General features: G+C 49.5%; 1 protein-coding gene and 1 pseudogene across 2 annotated transcripts in view; both read left to right on the plus strand.

The window, feature by feature from the left end:
* The window catches only part of mark2b (MAP/microtubule affinity-regulating kinase 2b), a 43347-nt gene that overhangs the window by 4125 nt on the left and 17334 nt on the right, over positions 1 to 21888 (plus strand). Inside the window, 16 exon segments of the mRNA XM_076972517.1 lie at positions 7589 to 7762; positions 8142 to 8195; positions 8921 to 8969; positions 9623 to 9688; positions 9877 to 9947; positions 10309 to 10365; positions 11692 to 11928; positions 12553 to 12585; positions 12587 to 12673; positions 13058 to 13157; positions 13294 to 13406; positions 13510 to 13645; positions 13792 to 13841; positions 13843 to 13914; positions 14005 to 14065; positions 14068 to 14092. Of these exon segments, the coding sequence (XP_076828632.1) occupies positions 7589 to 7762; positions 8142 to 8195; positions 8921 to 8969; positions 9623 to 9688; positions 9877 to 9947; positions 10309 to 10365; positions 11692 to 11928; positions 12553 to 12585; positions 12587 to 12673; positions 13058 to 13157; positions 13294 to 13406; positions 13510 to 13645; positions 13792 to 13841; positions 13843 to 13914; positions 14005 to 14065; positions 14068 to 14092 (1385 nt within the window).
* LOC143475430 (uncharacterized) overlaps positions 19025 to 21888 on the plus strand; it is a 7206-nt pseudogene continuing 4342 nt past the window's right edge. Inside the window, exons 1-3 of the transcript XR_013121013.1 lie at positions 19025 to 19117; positions 19687 to 19948; positions 21724 to 21750. The product of XR_013121013.1 is annotated as an uncharacterized LOC143475430 (transcript). The remainder of the gene's footprint in view (positions 19118 to 19686; positions 19949 to 21723; positions 21751 to 21888) is intronic.

Raw genomic sequence — 21888 nt, forward strand, 5'->3', positions numbered from 1 at the left:
GCATAAATACCCCTTCCATTCATATTTCCCATCCGCTTTCGTCTTTGCAGTATTTTGTTGTATGTTGGTTTGATGCTGTTTTGTCCCTAACATGTTGAGCACTGCTTACAATATGGTCCACCTGTTAACAACTTGACAAGTTCAAAATGGTCAGAGTCATACATCAGACCAACAATACTTTATTATGGTAACAAATAAGATCAGACCTCAGAAGAGTAATAACTGAGGAGAGAGAGACTATCAGAGCCTACATACACCAACACAGTGTCCATGGCAGCGTTTGTTAATTGTTATGTAAAGGAAGGTAAAGGATGCACTGACCAATCAGATGAGAGCTGAAATTATGCCATGTCATGTAGACGTGTGATGGATAAACACAGTTAACACTTTTACTCTGCATAAAAAGGCATTTTGGTTTTTACCAAAATTTGGTTTTTAACAAACCAAATTTAAAACATGGCAACAAAAATAGTAGCCCCCATTTCGTGTGCGGAGTGGGTAGAGTTTGGATAGTGCAATTGAGAAGTTATGAGGCTGATAGTCGAGTCTGGAGTCGACTTTCTTCCCCGGAGCACTGATATTTCTTTTCTCCCTTCCTTTCTTCTTTGTTCACTGACTAGAAAAGGTGTAGTTAATAGTTAATCATTAGTTATATGCTCAGTGTGAGATTTAGAGCATGTAGCGGCATTTTGCAGCTCACAGCAGATGACGCCTATCACAGTATCCTGTATTCCACCTCAGAGTTGCCGTTTATCCCTGCACAATTCTCAATTTCTTAGCAACCATTGTCTCTTAACTGAGTCTTTTCTTTTACGAGTCCCAAAAAACCCCCAAATGTCAGCCTGAAACGGAAATCGAAGATTTCAACACATTTTCTTCAAGATCCATCACAGTTGTACATTTCTGCTCACATGCTTTTTGCCAGCTGAAAGGGACAGGTGTGTGTGTCTGTGCTAATTCCAGGCATGGTGTTAGTGCTGTGAGTCAATCAACATGGACACTATTTCACAGCAGTGAAAGCAAAGAAACAGACTCTAGTCTTTGCTTCCCCAAGGTGAGAGGTCTCTGTGTCCAGACTGCTTTCTAGAGCTGAAGGCAGGCTGAATCACAGACTTATCATGCAAGTTATGGCTAGTCTAGATTAGCATTTCTGGAAGTTTTAATGAAACCGTTTCACCAGAAGAGAGAGTCAGAGTGAGAGAGTGCGTGTGTGTAATAATAGCTGTTCCTTCACCCCCATGCTGCCCCATGCTGAAAGGAGCCCTATAGTCTTAAGCCCTTGTTGTTTTAAACAGTGATTTTAATAGGATAAGTATGTAAACCCATAATGAGTCTTGAAAATGACAAGTTTCCTTACATAACGCGTCAATGTTGTTTTGCATTACTGTCAAATGATGAATATTGGATTTGTATTGGAATTTCTCTTATGGCAAACCTGTACTATTCTATATACTAATAGATCAGCCTTTCACAGAGATACCAAATAGCATTATAACTAACACATGCACGGTTTTCCTGATTAAGAAAGGCCTGTTATTTTCCATTTTGTTCAACCCTTTCTAGTTAATGAAAATGTTTCACCTACTGCATCTGTATTTCACCTGCTGAAGCAGAAAATAGTGTGATATGTATGTGATATTCTTAATTGTGTTTCTGTATGTGATCTTCTTAACTGTTTGTGTGTGATCTTATTTGTGTTGAGTGAAGACTAGTGTCTGTGCTGAAAATGCTCTTAATTACTCTGTGAGGCTTTTCCATCCTAGTGTAGAACTAGTTATGCTGTCATTATGGTCAGTTTAAGGTGTTTACTGTACCGTGATTCAGTTGAGGCTCTTACAGCTGCATTCACTGTATTCTTGCAGTCATCAAGGTGTGTTAATCAAATTGTATTAATCCAATTCAAACACACACAGTACACCAGTGAGCTTCTGGAACTAACTTTGATTTCATTAAATAGTCAAATAGTACATATTGCATATAAAGTTTGTCAATAATTATTTAATTGCTTATTTATTCTGTTCATAAAGTTGCATATTACACTGCAACAGATTATTAAGGTTCCATATTTATTGTGTTTTTCCAGCACTGCCTTGTCGAACACACCATGATCTATGTACAGGATAAAGTGCTTTCTCATATCCTGAGTAGTTTGTTTTTGTTTTTACTCAATTGACATTGGCCAGAGTGATTTGCTAACGAAAGGTGCTTTGTTTATTAACATGAAAATGAGGAATTGACTTGACTAGGTTTCTTTACAGTTTGCCTTGCTCCAAAATAGTTGTTTAAAGACCATTGCTACCAGAGCCAATATCACGACTTTCTCTGTCTGTAGTGTGCTGGGCGACTTGGGGCAGAGTTGACTACCTTACAGCCAGTCTGACAGCTTAGAATTACAAGTTATTTTGCATACTTTACCGATCCCAAAAACACACCCCAATTCTTCGTGTTTGAAGTGGAATTTCATACAGTAATACAGTTAAGGTTGTTACAAGTTAAGAGGATAAAAACATAAGTAGCAGCAGTTCTGAAAGCTGAATGGTTGCACTAGGAATTCAAGCTTGCTTTAGGCGTGTATTGTGTATCATGATATCAGATCCATATCAGATCCATATCTGATCCTCTCCCCAGAGTGTAAACCTGTGCAGTCCAGCCCCATCCTGGGGGATCTCCAGACGTTCCACGCTTCTGCTCCATTTCAGCTCACGCCACACCTGAACCAAGCAATCACAAGCCCTGAATACCCCATACACATGGGCCAGTGGAGCATTAGTCTGGGTTCTAGGACTCCCCGAGGACTTTATTGGGACAACCTATTCTTAAAAGCAAATGGACATCTTAACTATTTATCTTTCCCGTAACTCATTTCATCTTTCACACAGTCTTTGCAATTGAACGTGTTTTCCGTAGTTCAGGGTACGGTTCGCAAACCTTTAGTTGCACCTGGCCTGCTAGTTTTACCAATTCCTGTTTGGTATATTTGCGTCTATACAAAAAATCTCAACAATTTGCTGTATTATTGTGTTATGTTATTTTAAAAGCGTCATTGATGCAGTTTTGGAAACATGGGCCAAACGCGTTTGTGTGAATGAATGCGGGAACAAGCTCGACCTGTCGAGCTGGGCGTGAAGTTGACTGGAGGGTTTGGCCAGGCTTTCTCTGTTTATTAGCTGATGACATCATGTGTGTGTGTGTGTGTGTGTGTGTGTGTGTGTGTACGTGTGTGTGTACTTATGTACGTAACAGAGTCCAATCCTGTGTTGGCTGTTGCTGATACCTGTGCTTCCGTGCCTGTTTCAATATTAGGCTAGCTCGCACAGAAGATATAACTCGACTGTAATGGACACCTCGTAAAAACAGCTACTTTCTTCTTCTGTATTTCTGTGTTAATCTCTCCTCTACCAACACGATCTCCACAATGAAAGTCGCAGAGAGAGAGCGGGATATTTACGCCCTTATCCTAACTCTGTTATCGTAGCCTTTAAGAAATTCATCACTGTGTTCTTAATTACTCGGGTACGAGCAGCGTGAAGCGGCTCCAGTGTCCCACGGTCATCTGGACGCGTGTTTTTACGTCTTCGCTGCTGCTTAACAGATGACGGAATGCTTCACTTTTATTCGTCTCCTCAGATGTCATGCATTTGTGTGTAGCCTCTGCCGCGGTATTAAACCTGACAGTTGTTACTCTATATATAAACATAAACCCTTTAAAATGGATTTACAATGTATTGACCAGTTTATAGTGCAGTGTTGATTTTTTGCAGCACTTGGGCTGGGTCGTTACGTTTCCAGGTTGTTGCAGGTCCATGGAGCAGTCGGTCCGTCCAGCTGTGGTCACTCCAGCACTGCGCCTCCTTGTGTACGTTAGACCTGATATGTAGACCAGCAACAGCTGTAATGCTGTGATTGAACTTTACTTGAAACAGTAGCAGCTCGCTTAGAGTCGCCCAACACAACCGGTGCTACTACGAATACCGCAGTTACGTTCAAACACACACACACACGCACACACACGCGTGGGCCCTTAGACGTTCAGCAGTTGTGTTTCGTCCCGAGTTGTTGCCCGTCATTGATGTCGGCTTTGTGTGTTAGCCGGCGACGCGTCCCTGAAATGGGCAGAGACGAGAAGCGTAGGGTGGGCGGGGAGGACGGGGACGCTGCGGAGGACAGAGACGCGTCCAGCTGCTGCCTATTTGTGTCCTGGGTTGTCACCCGGCTTGGTTGGCAATAGAGACGAGGTGATATTTATACCCAAACCTATTACCTGCCAGCCCTGGTGTATATTCCTTCTTCTGTCCTCTCATCCGTCCGTCTCTCCATCCACCCTCTCCATCTGCACTTGTATTCCCCCTTTCCATGGGAAAGGTTGACAGATTGATGGTCACACACACGTGCATATAGACAGAAAACTCATAATCAGTGCTTGACGTCGTCTCTGATCGTGTGATTTGTCCAAGGCTGTCACCCAGTGCATCACCTTGTTAAAGGGGGGAGGCCTCACAAAGGGTGTGTGTGTGTGTGTGTGTGTGTGTGTGTGTGTGTGTGTGTGTGTGTGTCTGTGTGTGTGTCTGTGTGTGTGTCTGTGTGAGCGTTAAATATATAAGAATTTGCACTCCTTACCTGCCAGTATTTGACCATGGGGGACATGATTCAATTAATGATGGGGGAGGGAGGGAGGGAGAGAGAGAGGGAGGGAGGGAGAGAGAGAGGGAGGGAGAGAGAGAGGGAGATGCTTTAGCAAAGTAAAGAAAGAGAACATGTTGAGAGAACTGCTGCAGTGAACGATAGATCTCCATGGCAACACAGCAATCACGACCCAGAGTGTGTTTTCCTAAAGAAACGGTAGTATTGTATGTTCACGCTGCCATTCCTGAGCGTACAGGAGGAAGTGGGGTGTTCCCCTCGCGTTCGGACACGCCCCGACCCCTGACCCCAAATCGCTCTCAAAGTGTCCGCTTATTAAAGGTTATTTAACATCTCCCCTCATCGAGGTTTTGGCCCGACAGCAGCACCTTTGCGACATTGTAACACCTGATCCCAGGTCAGCTGTACCGGACTCCTTCCTGCTCCGTAGCCGCACGGGTGGTGTGTTGGCGCTGACCCAGAGACATGTACCTCCGTGTTCAAGGTCCTGGTGGAGTAAACAGGTAGAGGAAGGTACTTGTACACGGAGGTCAAGGGTTCAGATCTCAGGTAGCGCGCGTCACGTTAGCTTCACGCTGTAATAAACACGTCCGTTGCTCTAGATAAGGCGGTCTTCCGCCCGCTTTAAACGCAGGCTGAGCAGCGTGGCTGTTGAGACGGGCCACACCGCCTTTAGCACACAGCTGTGTTTCCCAGAGAAGGGGGGGGGGGGGGGGGTGTGAAGGGAAAGAAGACAGTGTCTCGGAGGGGAGATGGCGGGACAGAAAGCACGGCGCGCTGGAGCGGGGATGTGTGTTGAGTCTTTAACGAGAGGAAGCAACAGCACACAAAGCCGAGGTTCTGTCTGTGAAAGGGAGAGAATGCGTGTGAGTCAGTGTGACTATCTGGGTGATGTAACCGTGGAGTTCCACCCTGCTTTTGTACCGGCCCTGTAAGGCCAAATGTGTCTGCGCGCACACACATTATGTCAAGGTCCAAGCACCTATTATACGGTGTGTGTGTGAGATGCCCTCTAAAGGCCCATTCACACCCTACGGTAATTACGGATACGGACCCTTTCGTCCGGTTCCGGAGGTCGTTTCATCCGTCAGTGGGTCCGTTGCCAGAGCGCTTACGAATCCGTAGTAACGGAGCAATATAATCCGCAAATCAGGGGGCAGTAGAGAGTCAGAAGCATCGGGCGTACACCAATTCGGGAAAATCAATGAAGAAGAGTACTGGACTTTAAAAAATGACGCTCGAGTTAGAAGAGAAACTTTGCGAGTTGGTTAGAGGCTACATTCTGCTACGGTGCCAGGTCATCGCGATAAACAGCGATGCAAAAACAGCTGGGAGGAGATTGCTGGTGCGCTGGTGCCGGAAATTTGACTATACTGCCCTCTAGAGGATGTATTAAAAAAAATCATAACAACGTTGGAAACGGAAAGAGGTATAGTGGCCCCCTACGGAGGCTACGTTTGGTACGGACGGACGAAATTCGTCCGTGTCCGGAGGTATAAAGCAGGCTTTAAGCCACAGTCCTTTCTTCTGTGCCTGTCAGCACTCTGTCAATCTCTCCTCTTTCCATTTTCTGACCTTTGCTACTGCACGGGTGCTCCCTGCCTGCTGCCCCCACACACACACACACACACACACACACACACTAGAGCCTCGTGCTCTTTTGGCTGGCTTTTCTCACGCTTCTGAGGTAAGCCAGCCAGTCTGCTAAATGAACACCGTGTGAACTAGCTGGGAAAACACTGGTGAGCGTGTAAGGACGTGGCTCTCGAGAGCCATTTTGTGATGACCTCAAGATGTTGAGTGTACTCTCTTGAAATTTGATCAAGTTAGTTAGTGCAATCTGAGACTTCAATGTTTTGAACACCAGCTACATGTGTCTCTGCATTGGTGTATGAAGGAGAGCCTCCTTTTCTCAGCTGTTCGTGTGTGTGTGTGTGTGTGTGTGTGTGTGTGTGTGTGTGTGTGTGTGTGTGTGTGTGTGTGTGTGTGTGTGGCAGGGCGTGGTTACAGTTTGGCACAGCATGCTGTCCCCTTTTGTTATGTAGTAAATTGGGGGATTTGGATTGGGAGTTGTGTTTAGGTAATTTGATTGGATTACGGAGCTTTTAGGAAGTGCACTGAAGTGTGTACGCAGGACCAGTTGTTCTCGCTTTCTCTCGTTCTTTCCGTCTTTTGATACTGTCTACAGTGATGTTAAAAACATTCAGTGTTTATAAATGTTGGAGCTCCTTGTGTTTAACCAAACCAAATGGGCTGACTGTGTGCTGAATTTATTTCTAGCCATCACAGGGTTGATGTGGCGATGCGGTTGGATTAAAACCAGGCAGTTGTTTTGCAACTGTTTGGTTGATTTCAGGAGCTGTTTGGCTCAAAGTTTAACAGTGTTTGTTTGGGAATGTTGGCGAAGTAGTCGCGATGTCTTTCTGAGGGTCCGAGCTGTACACGCACGCCGGCGTCTTCTTACAGCACTGAACAAGGGGCCTTGGCCCGCTAAAAAACAAAAACAAACGTACTTATTGTTCTGGTAAAAGTTTCACTATTAAGCTCCTGGTTCTGCTCTAGAGTTGTGTGTATCGTACAGCACACACGTCATTGGTTGTAACTGACACGCGTGTGCTCGTGTGCGCACGCATGCACGGTGTTGTGTGTCTGGCCCCGTCTTTCTGGAGCCTTCTTGTCTGACCCTAACCAGCTTCACCTGTCTGCCTAGCTCACACACACACACACACACACACACACACACACACACACACACACACACACACACACACACACACACACACTCATGTAACACACCCAGAAACTGCAGCTCTGATTTGTTTGTTTTTTTCCTTTAGTTGCGCTTACACAGGAAGGTTCTCTTTGGAGTGTTATGATTTCAGATCATTTGATTTGTGACGCTCTACTTCCTGTAAGTGTCTAAGGGCTCGTGTCTTCACCTCCTCAGCCCCCGCCGGAGTCCAAACCGGGCGGCCGTCCCAGCATGCCACGCTGCCGGAACACGGCGGCCACCACGGCAGACGAGCAGCCCCACATCGGAAACTATCGGCTGCTGAAAACCATTGGCAAGGGCAACTTCGCTAAGGTTAAACTGGCCAGACACGTCCTGACCAGTAAGGAGGTAACCAGAACCTTCACATGATCCCGGCCCCTCTCGCCCTCGCTGGGCTGCTGTTGGGTTAGAAACCCTGCCACTTGTTTACGCCCGTGTCCCTTTCCTCGCACACCATCAACCGTCTCCTTAGAGCGGACACACACACACACACACACACACACACACTGACAGCTGTGCGCCAGTCTGCAGCAGTTACACATTCTGCCGTCCTCTGCTGGACTAATGTACCTGGGTGCACTGTGGGTTGTACCGTCAGCATACTGTACTGTGTTTGTCACGCTAGTTTCACACCAGGTGCTAGTGTGTGCGCGCATGTGTGTGTGTTCATTGTAGGGTGTGATTTATGGTCTGTGAGTGAGAGGTTATGTCTCTTTCTTGATTTTAGGTGGCAGTGAAAATCATAGACAAGACACAGCTCAACTCTTCTAGTCTCCAAAAAGTGAGTCTGCAGGTTCTTTTTCTCGTTCTCTCTCTCTCTCTCTCTCTCTCTCTCTCTCTCTCTCTCTCTCTCTCTGCCGCCCCCCCCCCCCCCCCCCCCCCCCCCATTTGGCTGCTCTCGTGGGTATGCATAAAGAGGATAATTACAGGAAGAGTGGCTGAATGACTTCCTTTAGTAAGGATTGGGTAAGTTCTTTTACACACTAACCAGGCCTCTCTTAAACCTCATGTTGGAGACACATTATGTTCTACGGGTTTGTCCTGTGTACGTCAGAGATGTGTCCGAACAAGGCTGATGTCCCTCACAGCCCATACTGCAGTAAAGGAATGTGCTGTTTGTCTAAAGCTTCGTTTAGTTTAGTCAGTTTTCTCATATTAGCGAATGGGGAATTTTTGCTTGGGTATACACTAGCTCAGTTTACATCAAATGTATGGATTTTATATAAGAGAGAGGGGAAAGGTCTTCTACTGTATCACCACACTGTCTGACCCCAGAAGTGTCACCTCGAACATTTTGTGATGAGTCAGTAATAAAAATCTAAACACGAGCTAAACGTTTCCTAAATACTGGCCCCTAAAGTAGCGTTAGTCACGGTTAGCCTCAGTCTCGTACAAGATCTCGGCCACAGTGGCGGTGCTAGCAGAACACGAAGCCTTTTAGAAGCAGCTAATGCGAGAGGAACGTTGGGGATCTCCTCACGCCACCTCCCTCCTTCCCGCCCACAGCTCTTCAGAGAGGTTCGCATCATGAAGCTACTGAACCATCCCAACATAGGTGAGTGAGCGCAGAAGTGCGCCCCCTGCTGTCAGCGCGCCGCTCCCCCACCCAGGCCGCAGGACCAAAGGTGAAGGCCCGGGGGCACTTGTGGAGGTGGGGGGGGGGGGGGGGGTGGCAGGAGCTGACGGAGGCCTCGGGCGGCACTTCACAGCCACGGCGAGCGCCAGGCGGCTTCAAAGGGCCCCTCCCGGCCCTCGGGCACATTCACACGGCCCAGCGCTTAAGATCAAGCGGCCGATGCTTGTTTGCAAAGTATTGTTCCCCTGTTCTCCTGTTCCCCGCGCTGCGGCCAGGACTTACGGATTTATGCTGCCGCCCTGAGTATCTGAACCCACGGGCATCAGAACTGCAGTGCCGGTCACCGGGCCTGAAAGGCTTCGTGCGTGGCGTCATGCCTTAGAGTTTCTGTGGAGTTCTTCTCCTGCTGAGGGTGCACGTGGGTTGCCAGATTAACTAGATAAAACTCCCTCTGCTGACGTTTTGATAACGCCCATATGTCTTGTCTGTCTGTCTGTCTGTCTCTCTCTCTCTCTCTCTCTCGCTCTCTCTGTCTCTCTCTCTGTCTCTCTCTGTCTCTCTCTCTCTCTCTCGCTCTCTCTCTCTCTCTCTCTCTCTCTCTCTCGTCCTACTTCCCTTTCACCACCATGTAGTGAAGTTATTTGAGGTGATTGAGACCGACAAGACACTGTACCTGGTTATGGAGTACGCCAGTGGAGGTAAGGGGGGCGTCCGGGGGCCATGATGTCACTGTGTGTTCTCCCCAGAGCACTCTGGACACTGGGATTAAATACTCTCCTGCTGTTCCCCCTCCTCCCTCATCATCCCCTCTTCCTTCCTCATCCTCCTCTCCTTCCTCATCCTCCTCACCCCATCTTTTCTTGTCTTCCCCACTTCTGTATTCAAGGGGAGGTTTTTGATTACCTCGTCGCTCACGGGAGGATGAAAGAAAAGGAGGCACGTGCCAAATTCAGACAGGTGTGTGTGGTGTGTGTGTGTGTGTGTCATGCTATTTAATGTTTTTGACAGGAAAAATAGTGTTTTGTAACGGTATTTTGTGTGCTTAATTTAGTGTCTATGCCTCTTGGAGACGAGAATACTCGTACTCAAACTCATAACCTCTGGTGTTTTATATTTAATGATGACAATTTAATTACAGGTGTAACATCTATATTTGAGTAGCACAGTTCCCTTGTGCACTCAACCCTATTTGTCTAATAGAGTAATTCAGCAGTCATTTAAAATCTCTCTGATCTCTCTCTCTCTCTCTCTCTCTCTCTCTCTCTCTCTCTCTCTCTCTCTCTCTCTCTCTCTCTTTTCTATCTTTCTGTCTATCTAGATTGTTTCTGCAGTGCAGTACTGCCATCAGAAGTGTATTGTACACAGAGACCTGAAGGTAATGATGTCTTCATCTCCAGGCAGAGTTCCTGTGTTCCTCTGGTTGTTCCACTCACTCATATCAACTTAGTCCTGAACTTAACACAAATGAATTCTTGCTGTGTTCAGGATTCTTTTAGAGCACACGTGTATGTATTCCAGCACTTTCACACCATATCTTGTCTTCAGTCGTCCTTTATTTATGTTTTTTTTTTTTTTTGTTCTTGTATCTGTCAGTCTCTACTGTTAAAGATCAAATATACAGTACATGGTTATCAGCCAATCTTTTTACATTCTCCCAATGGCTCAATCCCCTCCCTGTTCCCATGGCGATGCCCTACCCAGTCTTTCAACCTGTTACTGTATTGGATCAGAGCCCAGTGACACTGACCTTTGAGCTCTTGAGTTAATCACGGTCACCATGGTAGCGTTTTTTTAAACACCCCCAACCCTTTCATCGCAAAGAAGTGTTTCACACTATTCGCATTATTAGAGTTACAATGAAGAGTAGTGCACACATACTGTCACTGTGGACTACAGCCTTAAGAATACACACACACACCCACCCATATTAAAGCTCTCCTGTACCAACACTGAAGGTGGTGACCAGGGGTTGTGTGTTTGTGCACCAAGCACCAGTATTAATGGGAAATGTTTAGGGTGAACTGATTTAAACTGGTATGTCTCCGTAATAATAGAGGCAGCCTGCTCGGCTAATCACATGTCATTGATACAAAACATACATGCAGTTAGAGGTTTACAAACCATGTATAATATGCACCGAGTGAGGATTTGGCACACAGCCTGTGTGTTCCTGCACGTGAGTGTGTGTGTGTGTGTGTGTGTCCGCAATACTGAAAGTGCTGTAAAAGTCTGGAGTGTGTATTACCTTAATGTGTCCTACAAGTTCAGCTGTGTGTGTGTTTGTGTGTGTGTGTGTGTGTGTGTGTGTTGTGAATGTCGGTCCATGTTGGCTAGGTAATATTTAACTCTGCCAGCCAAGACCAGTTAGCACCCTGCATCTGTTGCTAGGCAACGAGGCCTTCCAGTTCGGCTTAAGTTGGTGGATAAACATTTGATTGGCAGCTCTGCATGTGCATTTCAACACATAAACCCCGCCCCCTCCCCCAAACACACACACACACACACACACACACGCACACAAGCGAGCTCATTAGGACAGTTTGCCAAATATCTGCAGTATTTCTGACGGGACCCTCTGAAGTGGGAGGAGTTCATGAGGAAGTCACTCGTACGGGAGTCCCGACAGCTTTGCTCGGGTTTCTTTGTCTTCTAAAACCTCGTCCCTTCTGTCGTCCCCCCCCCCCCCCCCCCCCCCCCCCAGGCGGAGAACCTGCTGCTGGACGCCGACATGAACATCAAGATCGCCGACTTCGGCTTCAGCAACGAGTTCACTGTGGGCAGCAAGCTGGACACGTTCTGTGGCAGCCCGCCGTACGCCGCGCCCGAGCTCTTCCAGGGGAAGAAGTACGACGGGCCGGAGGTGGACGTGTGGAGCCTGGGGGTCATCCTGTACACGCTGGTCAGCGGATCACTGCCCTTTGACGGCCAGAACCTGAAAGTGAGGGTGTGGGCCAGCGTGGGTGGGCCTCGCGGGGGGGGTTTACGAGGATCAGAGTGTTTACCGCTGCCGATTACTCTCTCTCTCTCTCCCTCGATTCCTCACTCCCGACTCTCCTCTCTCTCTCTCTCTCTCTCTCCCCCCCTCCCTCCATTCCTCACTCCCCCTTCCTCTCTCTCTCTCTCTCCCCCTCCCTCCATTCCTCTCCCTCCATTCCTTCCTCTCTCTCTCTCTCCCTCCCCTCCCTCCATTCCTCTCTCTCTCTCTCTCCCTCCCCCTCCCTCCATTCCTCTCTCTCTCTCTCTCTCCCTCTCCTCTCTCCCTCTCCCTCTCTCTTCCCTCTCTCCCTCCCTCCATTCCTCTCTCTCTCTCTCTCCCTCTCTCTCTCTCCCTCTCTCTTCCCTCTCTCCCTCCCTCCATTCCTCTCTCTCTCTCTCTCTCTCCCTCCCCCCTCCCTCCATTCCTCTCTCCCTCCCCTCCCTCTCTCTCTCCCTCTCTCTCCCTCCCTCCCTCCCTCCCTCTCTCTCTCCTCTCCCTCCCTCCTCCCTCTCTCCCTCCCTCCCCCTCCTCTCTCTCTCTCCCTCTCTCCCTCTCTCTCCCCCTCCCTCTCTCGCCCCCCTGTAGGAGCTGAGGGAGCGCGTGTTGAGGGGAAAGTACCCGGATCCCCTTCTACATGTCCACGGACTGTGAGAACCTGCTGAAGAAGTTCCTCATCCTCAACCCCACCAAACGAGGCAGTCTGGAGGTGCGCACACCCCAACTCTACGGCGTTTGCCTAAGGGCCCGGTGCTCGCGTGCTCCTCGGCAGCTGTGTGTTTCCTGCCTCGGCTGCAGGCTGCCGTCACACACTCCTGATGAATCCTTCAGGGCCGAGTCGGCCACGCTGAGATTTTGTCCGGTTGATCAATACAGGCGCTAGAGACACTTGGTAGTTAAATGGAACGTTTCATTACATCAGAGCACTGAGAAATGTGTGTGTGTTACCTAATTGTTACCCAGGAACGAAGGATTTTTCTCTCTTTGTCCTCTTCCTTCTCTTCTCCACCCCCGTTTGTCTGTTTTTTTCTCTCTTTCTCACTCTCGCTGTCTCTATTTCTCCCCCCCCTCATCTTGTGTTTGCTCTCAGCAGCAGATCATGAAGGATCGCTGGATGAATGTAGGTCATGAGGAGGAGGAGCTGAAGCCTTACATCGAGCCATCGCCTGACTACAAGGACCCCAAGAGAACAGGTGTGGGGTGTGCGTGGGTGGAGGTGGGGGGGGTGTGGGGGGGGTTCGTGTGTGAGCACGAAGAGTGATGGAGGGAGGAGGGAACCCAAGACGCTTCATCTGGGGGGTGTAATTCTCCTCACCTTCCTGCGCGTAGATCTAATGCTACAGATGGGTTACCTGGAGGAGGAGATCCAGGACTCGCTCGTCAACCAGAGGTACGACGAGGTCATGGCCACCTACCTGCTGCTTGACTATAGGAACTCTGAGGTACTCACACACACACACACTTTCTTCGATCACGATCACGTGGGCCTCGCTGCCTTTATGTTCCTCTTTGTTCTGATTTTTCTGTATCACACTGTCGTTACAGCTTGAAGAGGGTGTCAACATGTTGATAAAGCCACGCCCAGGAAGTGACCTCGCCAACAGTAACGCCCCCTCTCCACCGCACAAGGTACAACGCAGTGTGTCGTCTACGCAGAAACCACGGAGGAGCACAGAGCAGGGTGAGAAACAGCACGTTGGCCACACCACAAACCCTCAGTGGTCCTCCTCTCTCTCTCTCTCTCTCTCTCTCTCTCTCTCTCTCTCTCTCTCTCTCTCTCTCTCTCCCTCTCTCTCTCTCACTCCATCTCTCCCGTGCTGTCTCTAGGCTCGTACTCTATAAAGCCGCAGGGTGAGGATTCTGGGAGGAAAGGGTCCCAGCAGCTCCGCCAGGGTCCGCCCCAGCCCCGTCGCTCCCGGCGACAGCAAGAAGACCTCGACACCCTCCACCGTGAGTGTGCGCCCACCGCAGAGTTCTGAGCAGCCGTGTGAGTTTGGCATGACTTACTGACCCCCTGATTCCTGGTGTGTGGCCTCACAGAACAGCGTCCTGTCCACGGGTACGGGTCGCAGTCGCAACTCACCGCTCGCAGAGAGAGACACTCTGGAGTCCAGAACGGCAAGGACAGGTACACACCTGTCCCCACACACACACCTAAAGGCTACAGGTACAGGTAGAGGCATGACCTAGGTGTCTTGGAGAATCCCTGTAGACTAGTTTACACACTTACGTCAGTCCCTCTTTTGTTCTGAGAGAGGCAGATCGCGAGCTCGTCATTGGAGGGCTCGGCTCTTACGTGTGACTAAAGGCTTACGCTAAATGACTCACGCACGTCTGGGACCACGCACGCACCTCCCCGTAAACCACAATAACCTGTAGTGACTCCTGGCCCTCTAAGTCCCCGTCCTACATCTGGAGAAAACCCCTAGCACCCTAACATACTGTCTGCTCTCCTTCACCACTGCACTAGTACCTGTGACCATTACAGCTTTGAAATGCACATCAAGACCCTAGCCCTGCCTTAGCACTGCAGTGAACGAGAGGGTGAGAGTCATCACAATTAAGACACATCCTCACATACTTCTGAAATTAGCTGCTATTATGTTGCCCACAGTCTATTAAATAAATGTGGATAATTGCAACCGCTTCGTCCTCGCTAACGGTAACGTTTCTCATTTTCGTCATGGGCCAACAAGCTAGCAGGCTAGTCCCGCCTCCCTGATTCATGAGGCACAAAGTGGGTGGAGTTTGTGACTTGGAGATATCAGAGGGAAGATGTCATTGGTCAATTTTATTGCCATTTGAAATGAGCCTCTCTCCCCTGGTCCATATAAGACACACCTGCGTCCTCACGTGGTGGTTCCCACCCTTCCCCCGACACGCTTGCCCTACACCCCCTCGCTCTAGTCACGTCTCTTTGGTGTCCAGGGTCGTGTGCCCTCAGGTGGGTCACTGGGCCGGTACTGCCTGAATGTTTATGGACCTGAGAGGGGACGTGGGGAGGTTTTAGCGGTGACGCAGCCCTGTGTTCAGACGGCGTCTTCCCTGAGCGTGAGAGCGAGTGTGAGATGAGATTGTACTCCGCCCAGGAAGGGCTGTTCGCTGCTCTTCGTCGGCTGCTCTTCGTCGGCTGCTCTTCGTCCGCTGCTCTTCGTCCGCTGCTCTTCGTCGGCTGCTCTTCGTCCGCTGCTCTTCGTCCGCTGCTCTTCGTCCTCTGCTCTTCGTCCCGCCTGCTCTTCAGTCGGCTGCTGGCTGCATAGGCGAAGGGCCTCGTCTTCCTCCTGTCCCCCCGGGATGCGTCACGGCGGACGTGAAGGTCGGATGAGTGTGTGGTGTGTGTGAGGTGCGGCGTTAGCGTACGTGTGCTCTTCTCAGCCTGGGTCAACCACCACCCACCCCTGGAGCAGCTGCACCCCCTCACCACCCCCTCCTTCTGCCCACTCCTCCTCCATCTCCTCCTCCTCCTCCTCATCCCTCATTCTCCTCCTCCCCCGTCCTCCTCCTGCCATTGACTTTCTTGTTCATTCTTGTCATAATTTCTGTTCCTTTTGTGCGTGCGTGTGTTCGTGCGTGTGTTCATGCGCGCACGTGTGTGTGTGTGTGTGTGTGTGTGTGTGTGTGTGTGTGTGTGTGTGTTCAAAAGGATTAGCATAGTTTGTGATGGAAAAGAGGCTCTATTAACTCTGTTGTTAGATTCCTGTAGTCCACCTAATAGGCTTACTCTCACTCACTGGCCCACAGAAATGTGATAGTGTGTATTTTTTCCATCACAAGCTCATCTAAGCCCTGTGTGTGTGTGTGTGTGTGTGTGTGTGTGTGTGTGTGTGTTCCCTGTAATCAGTACTCTGAACTCTCTCTCTCTCTCTCTCTCTCTCTCTCTCTCTCTCTCTCTCTCTCTCTCTCTCTCTCTCTCTCTCTCTCTCTCGTATCACTCCGTGCTTGCCCCATCTGTATAGGCTCAGTGCCTGAGCCTTCTTTGTGCTGTTTCTCTCTCTCTCGCTCTCTCTCTCCCCCCCCTCCATTGTGAGAAAAATATGGTGTCTAATGAAATGCTCTTCCCTCTCTCCACACACATACACACCCATGTCTGTGTGTGCAATGGTGTGTGTGTGTGTGTGTGTGTGTGTGTGTGTGTGGGCGGTTGGCTCCACCCTCAGCCTGAACACTCCTGGCTCCCGCGCCTCCACAGCCTCAGCCGCCGCCGTGCTCTCCACCTCATCCTCCTCTTCCTCACGCTCACCCGCCATCACAAGTCCTTCTCGTCCTCAGCCCCACCCCTGCCCCGCTGACCTGCACACACACCAGCCCAGGCAAGTCCCTCCCAGCCCCACACAAACCTCAGAAGCTGACTTTTGCGTTATCGCGATCACTCAACCAAGTTTGGGGGGGGTGTCACTTAAAGGTCACTGAAGGTCACAGTAAAGTCTAGAAGAGTGAGGAGTCTCCAGAAGGGATGTGAATGTCGAGAGTCCCAGCTTGAGACACCCCCGCTGGTCTAAAGGGGTCTTTCCACTCTAAAGACCAAGAATCCATTTTACATTATGTTCTCCGTGCAGACTTTGACCCAATTTTTTGTTGAGGTGTTTTCCAGTATTTTTGATGCTGGGATGGTTTTTGCTGGAGGTGACATCACTGTTGTCGTTTTAGAGCTGAACTCTGCTAAAGGTTACAAGTTAAACAATTCCTGTGGCTGTTAACCTTGCCCTGTTACCCGCAGTGTCACTGTCTTTTGAACTGAGAGATAGACGGGTTGTTACCTGCTAGGTTACGTCAGTGTTACTACCGTGGTGTTGAATCGACAGTCCGTGTCTGCCGCTCCCGATCAGATCGACGGCGTACGAGGTCTCGTCAGCCCCTCCCGTGAGCGAGTTCTCACCTCCGGCTGTTCCGTCAAACATCAATCCCTCCCACACAGCTACACCGAGACACCGCCCCGCAGCACACGCCGCACTCCTGAACCCACCCGTCACTCGAAACCGTCCGGACACGAGCCGTTTACCCCTGCCTCCGGGTGGCGGGTGGAAACCACTGGGCACACGCCCTTTGGAGACGGATGACGTCAGGCTCTCTCCACAAACGTGCTAAACCTGTGGGGTCGGCCACGGCGGATATGACGCACTTCCCCTGTGAGAGCACGCCGCGCTCCGCAATAGTGCCGCGTCCGGAGAACAACGGGCCAGGCTAGCGCCGAGCAGTGATTGGTTAGAGAAGGCTTGGTGGATTGTCCCTGCTGTGTCCCCGGTGCCGGTGGCTGGATTGAGACTCAGGGACATGCTGGGGTCTCACACTGTCCCCAACATGCTGGGGGACGAGTGAAAGGCGTCAGCTTGGCTAAACGAATTTAGGTGCTAATTTTCACATTACAGCAGATGAACAGACAGACAAACCTGAATGGACAGACAGACAGACAAGGCGCAGCCACTTAGTAGGATGGATAGATTCATCGATTAATTAACAGATTAATTCATAGATTAATTAAATGTATTACAGAGCATGTTTAGGAGTGGTAACGATATTCAGTCCGAAGTGCACCGGCGAACATTTAAAAACTAGCAGATTAGAAACGTTGCACATTCGTCAACGGCTGTTTATTGTGGAGTGATGCAAGTTCGGATTCAAACAGCAGGTCGTCGGCACTGTCTTCAGCAAAGAAGACTTGTAGCGCTTAATTGCAGTCGGCAGGAAAGATCTCGTGCTGCTATTTACGAGGGCACAGCTGGACGAGTCTGCCACTCACTGTGCTTCTCTGTCCCATCCAGTGTGCAGGGCTGAGACTGACTGGAAAACTGTAGCTTAACTAATGCTCGAATGTCTGCAGCTCCTGCACAAGAGATTGGAAATATCTGAAGTAGCCTTTTTGTATACAAATATGCTAACATTTCCAGCCTACGCCTAACAAAGAGATTCATCCCTGCTGTTCAGTTAGCTGTTCCCTGAAGACATCACGAGTGTGTGTGTGTTTCTCCCTCAGCTACGGAAACACATTTTTTCGGCCATTTTTGCCAATTTTGCCACATTTTTTGTTTCCCTTGGCCTGGACCAAAGCAGGAAATTCTAAATTGTTGCATTTTAGTCCCAGTTGTCGTAGTGTTCACATGTACCTGAAGGAGTAAAGTGGAGTGGACACGGTGCCGTGCGGATGTGAACAGCTTTTAGGACAGACACGATAATGACGGCTGAGTCACAACAGTCGTCCGTGCTGAACTAAACGCGTTTGTGGGGTTTGAGCGTGTGGGTGGTGTTTTTACCAGCTGGGAACTCGGGAGGAGCTGGCCAGATGCTTTATGGAGTCAACGCGGCATAAAAATTCCTCCACTACAGGAAGTGCATTTTGGATTCTTGGGCATTTTCTCCAGTGTAGTACAGACATGCTCATTGAGCCAAATGTTAATGAGGCAATTTACCTCCTTATTGGACCAAATGTTAATGAGGCAATTCGCCTCATTGGACCAAATGTCAATGATGTGTTTTACCTCCTTACTGGACCAAATGCTGGTCATTTTACATCATTACTCCTAGTTTTTCCCGCCGTTCTTTTTCACTACTGCCACTCCGTCCTCTCATGCGGCGTTAAGGGCCACAGTTTGTGACCTCACGTTCTGTGATTGGTCCTGTGATTGTGTTACGGACTTGAATCCGACCAGAGCCCGAGACTCCTGCTCAGCGGCTCTCTCTCTTCCTCTGACCGTCCGCTTCGGCGGTTTACTTCGGTCAGACCGTTGAAGCGTTCTTCTGAGCTGCCAAGTCTGATCTGAGCATTACGTTACAGATACAGCTGCTGCATTACTTCTCACAGGTAAACAAAATCCCCCAGAATGCTTTCTGACGATGGCTGATATAAAATCAGTCTGAATGGTTAGTAATGTTGCGTGCAAGCGTGATGCATATCTCTGGATTAAGGTGAGCTGTATGTTACGATGTTAACTTCTTACAACGTTCACGTAACTCCCGGAATCCCATTAGAAACGGCTTTTGATTGATGGGATCCATTTGCATGATTGTGGAGTCAAACATTACTCGCCTTTACCTGAATTAAAGGGTTAGCGTCTCCCTACACCACATGAAGCACAAAAGCCTCAAACTTACCCGCGCCAGTCCAGTTTACTACAAGCGTGGGCGCACGGCGGACGGACACCGGCGGTTAACGCCCCACGTCTGGAGACGAGCTCCTGCGTTTCTGGCGTGTCCCTGGTCCACGGGTCGGATGTGATGCGGTGGCGAAGTGAGATTCTCAGGGACGGCGTGCGCAGGAAGATGCGGTGTGGGCGGGAACCTCGTTAAAATGGTGAACCTGCGCGTCTGTGATGTTGAGCGTGTCGTCGGGACGAGCGTTTGCTCCTGGGCGGCGGACGTGCACACGTCTCCCTCCACGCTGGGCACATTCCTTTATTTAGAGGTTATATAAGCCGTTTTCACCAGCGAGAGTGAGTCAGTATCACACCTCCCCGTGTCTCACACCCAGCCACAGTTCAGATGTGATGGAGATGTTCACGGATTCCAGTTCGAATCTGTAGGCACCGCTAAGCTTACAATCCAGCTCTGCACAAGTTGTATATGTGTACTAGTGGTGTCTGCCTGCTTCTTCATGTGTACCTTGCCACTGCAAAACAACCCCTTGGGTCCATAAACCACCTACATGTTTGAGGGCAGTTACCACAGGAGAGAAGGCAGGGTGCAAGTTGAACCATGTCTCCTAAACCTCTCAACGTTGCTGTGTTATAGCGGCCCCTCCAGCGAGCGCCTGGCGCCTCCCCGTCGCCCAGAACATCAGCAGCGCTGGCGGGGACGGACCGTACCAACTTCCCGCGGGGGGTGGTCACGCGCAACACCTTCCACATCGGCCAGCAGCGGGGGGCGCGGACCAGCAGGGCTCGCCGTACCACGCCCCGCCCGCATCACCCTCCCTGTCTCACGGCAACAGCCAGCAGCGGCGACCTGCCACCTCGGGCATCTTCAGCAAGTTCACCTCCAAGTTCGTGCGCAGGTGAGAACCGGCGGGTGGAGGGGGTGGAGGGGGTGGAGGGAACTCGAACAGCAGCGTCAGTGGCTGCCACATCTCTGCCTTACCTCACAGCCGGGGTGTGTGCGCATACTTGGGATTATTTTGGCGTGTTGATTTCCACATTCTGTATTCATGCTAGTTTTAAATAAGGAAAGTGGTCTGGTTAGTTTTTATTGCTTTGTTTTTTTTTGGACGAGGTGTGAAAATCAAACGGTGTACGCTGTCTTTACCTGTCACGTCAGCACACGTGTACACACGTCTCTCTACGTGAGTGTTTGCTGTCTTAACGGCATCACGGACCGTCTTGCCCCCAAGGTCCACATGAATGAAACGACGAGGTTAGAGTTCATAATCTACACGGTGTGTCAGCGCTCAGACACGTACACCTTCACATGCTCATTTCTCTTCCATTTCATCATCTCCTGCTTCTGAGCTCCAGCGCCGTCTAAGCACACTGCCACGGCCGTCTTTCCCGCACCTCCGTGGTGACAGTATCCATGGTAACCGTGGAGGTATCGCGTTCTCTGGCTCTATAAATATCCGCGGTGGGGACACCTTGGCGTGCGTGCGCTGGTGCTGGCGGGGCCATGGGCTACACACACACACACACACACACACACACACTCAGTGGGGGTACGTCAGTCACACACCACAACTTTTTATGGCATACCCATCCCCTAAAGTTTTACATGGCCATATTCCATATTGGAATATCCTCTTGATACACACACACACACACACACACAACTTAAGGTGTACTTATTATTAAGGTGTACAGTGCTATCTGAAAAGTCAATTACCAAATAAAATACATGTTTAGATCTTAAGTCCTGAGCTGTTGTTTATGGCCTGGTTTATTAAAGCGTTTAGTATCTGGAAATACATTTACTTTAACAAACTAACAGGGAGGCCATGTCTGTGGGTTCTGTAGTTAGTAGGCTAGTCCCAGTAAAGCAGGAGATCTCTTATTACACACTGATGCTTCACACACACCTGGAGAGATCGAACCCCATCGTGCACCCATGTAGTTGCCTGACCGATCGACGCCTGTGGCCCCTCCTCCCTCCTGAGAACTTGACCAATAGCAACAGGCCGTCCACGTTTCTCCGGGTTAAGGCTCGGGAGTGGTTGAGGCGCGCCACTTGTTCCGGTCGTAACTTTGCCGTCACGTGTCCCATGATGCTTTGCTGAACGCACCTGCGGAGGTGTGTGGACTGAAGGGTCAGTGTTTCTCCCGGGCCTATTACATCACTGGCGTCCTCAGGTGTGTGTTGTGCTTCACCTTGAAGGTCGGGTGTGTAAGTCTGCACCACGATTCTGAACCTCAGAATATCGGAGCAGTCAGTCTTCGAGCTTGTGAAGTATACACAATTAATAACAGCAGACCCTGAGATTTGTTCCGTATGCTGCATTTGCTCCTTAATTGTGCATTTCTACATTTCTTTCAATAAATGTGTTGCTTTTTTTTGTATAAATTCATTGCTTCTTGATGTATTGTGGCAGTTTTTTCCCCCACAGGTCCAGAATCTTTTGTCGTTCAGTCTAATATAAACATGTATTAGGAGCTAAAAGCTCTTCTACACGCCCCAGAATCTTCACCCCCACACCTGATAACCATGTGCTGCCATTCACTGTGTGTTGTTGTTTAAAGGCTGTTGTTGGCTTTTTGTGCACTACCAAACTGTTGATTCATATTTACATGCCGACATTTCTCCCCCCTTTTTTTCCTTTTCTTTATCTTTGGTTTGTTTTTGTAGAAATCTGTCACTCAGGTTCCCCAGAAGGTAGGAACGCACCCTGATAACCTCTCACGCCTCAGTCTCCTCTCTTTATTACTCAGTTTATGGTGTTTTTTGTGTCGTTTTGTTTGTTTATTTATTTTTTCTTGTACCACACCCCTCCGATTTTCTATGGACGTTTGG

The sequence above is a fragment of the Brachyhypopomus gauderio genome, chromosome 14, assembly GCF_052324685.1.
Source record: "Brachyhypopomus gauderio isolate BG-103 chromosome 14, BGAUD_0.2, whole genome shotgun sequence".
In the NCBI taxonomy this organism is placed as follows: domain Eukaryota; kingdom Metazoa; phylum Chordata; class Actinopteri; order Gymnotiformes; family Hypopomidae; genus Brachyhypopomus; species Brachyhypopomus gauderio.